General features: G+C 48.5%; 1 protein-coding gene across 1 annotated transcript; it reads right to left on the bottom strand.

Moving 5' to 3' along the window:
* Window positions 1-451: 451 nt before the first annotated feature.
* Window positions 452-1,843, bottom strand: LOC127348735 (uncharacterized). Its single transcript, XM_051374660.1, has 2 exons — window positions 1,495-1,843; window positions 452-1,405 (listed from the first exon to the last, which is right to left on the bottom strand). Exons 1-2 carry the CDS (start codon window positions 1,762-1,764, stop codon window positions 671-673), a joined length of 1,005 nt encoding a protein of 334 aa, XP_051230620.1. The 5' UTR covers window positions 1,765-1,843; the 3' UTR covers window positions 452-670.
* Window positions 1,844-6,000: the final 4,157 nt, after the last annotated feature.

Raw genomic sequence — 6,000 nt, 5'->3', positions numbered from 1 at the left:
ACAACCTTCAAACCTGGTGTTTGGTTGTTATGGTAAACAAAAAAAAAACTAGAATTGTAGACACGAGTATAACAAAACAAACGGGGACTCATGTTTTCTAATCTTATAAAATAGCACGTTTCATATCCATTCGATTTGCATGATTCTATAACCATGGAAATTAAAAAAAAAAAAAACACAAGAGTTTGGTGGGTAGCATTTGTGAAACAAATGATTAAAAACTAAGAAATTGTGTACCTTGTGTGCTTGGTTCGCGAGTAGGAAAATACAGGAGACTTGAATAGTAGTATAATTAGATACGTTCCAGTTTAGTTGAATTGCAACAAAAAAAACATTTTCTAGGATTTCAGTCCATCAGATTTTCTCCTATAGAGTTCCTTTGGTTCACAGTAATGATTCATCCCAAATTCATGTACTGTACACAAAAGTAAATAAAGATCAAACTAGCGGATTACGATATTTCATCATAGTTTCGTAGAATCATAAGCTCAGGGTCGGACCACAGCACAAAAACAGGCCAATTTCGAATCATCCAGACAATGATCCTGCCATGCACCAAAACACTTAACACGCGCAAATCTGCTCACTAGTACTGCCGACTTTTGGCTTCCAAGTTCCAACCAAAATGCAACAACCACCGGAGTTGATTCTGCGTACTGCTGGCGGGCAGCTAGACTATGGGCTTGAGCTTATCAATGCGGACGTAGAGGACGATCTTCCTCGACGCGCCGCGGAGGAACTTGGGCTGCAACGGCAGAAGCGTGCCCTCCCGGACGGCGATCTCGCAGGGTGACTCGCGGCTCTCCACCACGAATTCTGCCTCAAGGCGCTCCTCCACGCCGGTCACCGGGTCTCTGGGCGCGTGCGACCAGAGCCTGGCCCTGTAATGCGGCCCCGTGGCAGCGGCCGCGCTCGACCTCAGGCACATGAGTGAGACGTTGGTCATCCCGGCGGTGGAGTCCACGGCCACGGCCAGGACGAAGACGCGCTCTTCCCCCTCCGAGACTAGCAGGCGCCGCCGCTCCAGAACGTCTAGAATCTGGGTCTTGCCATACTCGAACTTGCGAGTGGGCCACCAGTGCAGAGGCCCGACGAGGTGGTCGTGGAGCGTCCTCGGCGAACCGACGAAGCCGCCGTCGCAGCCGGCCGCCAGCTCGAAGCAGGAGCATGGCTTGTCCGGGCACGCGCGCCGGTGCTCGTCCACCGTGAGATAGCTGACAAGCCTGCGGCAGCCGTACGCCTTGTATGGGCATGCCACCCTGTGGGAGCCGATGAGTTCCTGAAAGTCGTCGGAGCAGAGGGTGAAGGACGCGGCGGCGCCGTTGCACGCGCGGCAGCAGCTTTTGGCGACAGGGCTGTCGTCGCCGCGGCAGGTGCAATACACTTTGTGCCCAGCGGCACCGCACTGCACATACGGCATGAAGTAGTGAAAAAAATCGATCGAAGAAACCAAAATAGGATTGCTGATTGCCGTGGCCAGCATGGCCGACGTACCTTGTATACGGGAGTCTTCAGGGGGCCGGAGCACGCCGCGCAGTGGAGCCACCGATCTCTGTCCACGAACACAATCATGAACTTGCTGGAATCATCACCTTGCGTGCTGCCTTGTTGATCCGTAGGCGCCGCCGCGGCGCCGGCTTGGATGCCGGCCTGGATTACTACCATCTGCTCCACTTCTGCTTCTCGCTTCACGATGGCGCTTGGCGTGGAGAAGGACGTGCTGCCACCGCTGCTAGTTCGCATCCTCTTCTGCTGCTCCGCCATGAGGAACCAAGCAGTAACTAGGGGGCACGACACAGCATGAGAAAAGGAACGAAGCAGGAGTGCACGTGTACTTCTGTGCTAGTACCATTCTCCACCAAGTGGCAGCCTCTTGGACGAATGACTTGAAATACCAGTGAAAGGCCTGGAAATAAACTCGAGATCAGTTGACAAAACTTATTTACAAATGTCAGATGACACAATTATCAGAGCTATTTATATAGGGCATATGTTTAATCCTTAGTATAGGAAAATCATAGAAATAGATAAAATATAGGATTGCATCATCATGTTCACCCTAATCCTATAAGAATCTGTTGGAGACAAACTTTGCTTTATCCCACCACCGAAAAAGTAAATGATTCGAAAAAATAGGTGTTAGCGGATGTTCGGTTTTCTATGAAATTTAGTGCAAAAACCTTTCAGAAGAAAGTCCGATGAAAGTTAATCCTACAAATTAAACAGCCACCATAAAAATATTCCTACATGATTTACTTCTACAAAAAGGAGTGAAGTTTTTTTTGGGGACACAATTTCCACCTAAATATATTGCATCAAGAGAGCATTACAAGACCACGCTCATGTCCACCCGTGAAGGTTGACATTGGTCAGAATAAATAAGTTTGTTACAACATAAGAGAAAAAGAAGATGTCATATGCACTTGATAAGCACTATCTAGCCTACTAACGCGGCGACATCACCAGGAGACAATCATATTCACTGACTGAGGAGTGGCACTGAACGCTATCGAAAGGTATCACAATTATGAGTCTTTACAAATATAGCGCGACGAGCATGCTTAGCAGTCATCCAGAAGTTTGCGGTTCAGAGCAAATGCGGGCTAACGAGTGTCATCGGCTTGTGCGAAGGGCCTTGCTCCAACGAGACGACATTGGAGACACAAAGCTTGTTGGCCATCATTGTGATTATTACGAGGAATTTCCAATGTATTCTAAGGGTTTTGTAAGACCGAGATTCCACCGAACTCCACGGACCTTAACAAGAAGCTTTGCCAGAGGGATAGATTGAATCACTAGCGAGGAAGTGCACTTACACCGTCGAAGGGGACTAATCAACCGAGACTCCACCGGTATCAAAAAGCTCAGCACAAGGGCAGCGACTATCACCTTTAGTTGGAACCAAACATGCACGTCGGATATACAGCTTGAAGTCAACTGATGCCAGTGTAGCTTTCACAACAGAACAAAGAACCCAAACGAGGTTCCTCTTAAGCGCATGACCAAGCCAAGTTTTAAAACATAGGTCCATCACGACGCCTTCAACAAGGGAGACGACGCCCATAGGCGCCGACGTGCCTGAGCTTTCGCTCGGTCCTCATTGTATGTCCATTGAGAGCCTACATGGAGATTGTGAGCGCTGGAGAGGCTCGAGAGGCCACACCTACATTGAGGTTAGCGATGTTGGTTGGTGTCGTTGTGGTCCGCTCACGCGTGACGCAGGAGCAGGGGTTCACTCGGGAGCGCGTAGAAACTCGCGAGTTGCCGCTAGACAAAGGCAGCCGAAATCCCGCACCAGTGTGAGGCAGGAGAGTAGTCGAGGCGGAGTTTGGCCGCGCCCAGGCGCAAGCGCTGTAGCCAGGGTAGCCCCTCCACCCGCGAAGGAGCAGCGGGGCACCATGACGGAGCCCGCTCGTGCGACGGTAGATCGATGGTGGCGTGGTCTGGTGGCCGATCATGCGATGGTGGATCGATGGCGAGGAGCGGCAGTGTGGGCTCCATGGCGGAGCACGTCCACGCTCAGTCGACGCGTAGGCAAAGGGCTTGCGCGCACACGGGGCACCGTAGGCAAGTGCAGGGGCCCCACATGTGAGTTGAGACCAAGATCTCCAAGGCAGTGTAGGGGCTTCCGCCACCGGGCGAGCTGAAGCTCGAGTTGCCACAACCGCACCAACGATTTGTGAGGGAGGATTTTTCAATGAGTTAGACTTTGGGGAGGCAAACAGGGACCGCGACGTCTGCCATTGCACGGCCTCCTCGATCGACGGCTCTTCTACAACTTTTTAAGCAAATCTTTTAAATCAAATAAGCTCATAATTTTTTTGAGCGTGGAAAGTTCCATGAAAAATAATAAATTCCTCATCTGTCAAATATCAACATCCAGACACATAAGTAATCCGTACGGCGCAACTCCATTTTTGTAGGCAAAGAACATTATTCCGTATGTGTCATATCTTGAATTCTTATGTGACGCCATAACTTGGAGTACTTAATGTACTAATATTGAATTAATTATGGATCTGTTAACTATTACAAAAACTAAATCATTCAAAACTTTATTCAAATACGAATTTAACAGTATAACATGCATACCATATCATCCGTGTTTTCTTGGTTAATTCGGGTAGTCAAACTTACGCAAAAAAACAAATGGCGAGGAGAGGTTTCTCTCAAAACCCAGGGAGTAAATATTAGGGATGAGTTGGTAAAAAATTGGATGGTAGCAGGCTAGTACGGGCAGGCTAGAGAGCCTCGATGCTGCTGCCGCTCGGTGATGTAGTACCGTACTGGGTACCAGCTCGCAAAATCTTGTCTGATACGAGGCGTCGGTATATCCTGTCACCAAGAAACTTGGCATATGTCAGCAGGCCTTGCGATGGAGTACAGGCAGCAGACACCATTTTGTTCAACTCTTTGACTTGAACTCACGTCTGGCTTGCTGCCTGCCAGAGTTCTCTCCCGTCGGGTCAAATCGTATCTGCAAAGGCTATCAAGGTCTATTTAAGAAATACAGTAGGTGTGAGTCGATGTTTGATTTCCCATAAAATCTAGTGCAAAAAATTCTTACTAGGAAAAATTTCTACAAAAGTCAGTATACAAATCAAACAACCGTAATAAAATAAGATTCATATATATGATTTATTAATCTTACCATTTTTATGCAAATCATTTAAATCAAACAAGCCCGTAGTTTTTGAGGTTGTAAATTTCCATGAAAAATATTCAATTCATCGTCTATATATATATATATATATATATATATATATATATATTTTTTAACATCGTTTATCGATTTGGAACATCTAAACAATGTAAGTAGCCTGTATGACGCAACTCCATTTTTTGTAGCCACGGAAGATTAGAGTATCTCCGGTCGCGTTCCTTAAAAAGGGCGGATTTACGTAGCACCCAAACATATTTTACATTGAAAAAAATTGTTTTTTACATTTTTATTTTAATAGGGAGGAGGAATATTACACAAACTAATACATAGTTTGGACATGGTATTGCGCAAATTAATACATAGTTAAAACATTGCAAAATGATGAAATCTAACTAGTGTTGGCTTCGCAGATTTCGTATGTTCGCTGTCAAGAAAAAAACACTGTCAAGCACACTCTCAGTAACCCAAACTGAAAAATCCAGCTGCCACTGATACCCTTGTTGTTCCTGTGCGGAGAGAACATATAGAAACCTCCGTGGCCATTTTCGCTCCGAAGAAAAAACACTCGGCGTGATCAATCGTCATCCTCTTCGTCGTCGTTGTGGTAGTGTCGGCGGCAGGATGTGTCGTCGAACACTTGCACGCTAATCTCATCGTCGCCTTGGTAGGAGAATGTGAGTACGCGGACGGATTGGAGGTTCGTTGAAGCGCACGAACTTCTCCCAGTCGGTGTGGAGGTACATCTTGCAGCGCCCGTCGAAGAGCACGTCCACCGACCACTGGCAGAAGCAGCAGCCAGCCTCCCACAGCTGCAGTGCGGTCGGCTCGTTGCCGTCGACCAACTCGACGAACTTGTCCGGCAACCTCTAGATTCCAAGTGGGTCTCCATTGAGGACAACGATGAACTCGAACTCGCACTCCCCCTCGGAAGAAGGCGCGGGCGACGGTGACCGTGCAGGCCGTGCTGCTACAGCACGCCGCCGCGGCCACTGTCGCGACCTCGACCTCGAGCTCGGCCTCTAGGTACTAGCCATAGAATGACCATCGACTCTTGAGATGGGTGCGTCTAGGGTTGGAGAGAGAGACTCTAGGGTTTGTGTCTGAGGGACGATGCGAGAGCGCCCCTTTTTATAGGCCGAAGGAAGGCAAGGTAGAAGTGCGCGCATTAACGTCGTCACGGAGAGCTAGGCGCGACTAGACGTGTCGCTATGTCTCTCTGAAAACTGCACTGTCGATGCACGCCAGTAACTTTCATCGCGAGGTAGGCGACGGTTGGCCGTCGTTCGTGTATCAATGACGCATCGGGCTCGCCACTCCCCGCTTCCCTTCTCGCTCTG

Source organism: Lolium perenne, chromosome 4 (genome assembly GCF_019359855.2).
Source record: "Lolium perenne isolate Kyuss_39 chromosome 4, Kyuss_2.0, whole genome shotgun sequence".
Taxonomy (NCBI): Eukaryota; Viridiplantae; Streptophyta; class Magnoliopsida; order Poales; family Poaceae; genus Lolium; species Lolium perenne.
Note: the sequence above shows the minus strand (reverse complement) of the source record. Positions and strands in the feature narration are given on the sequence as shown.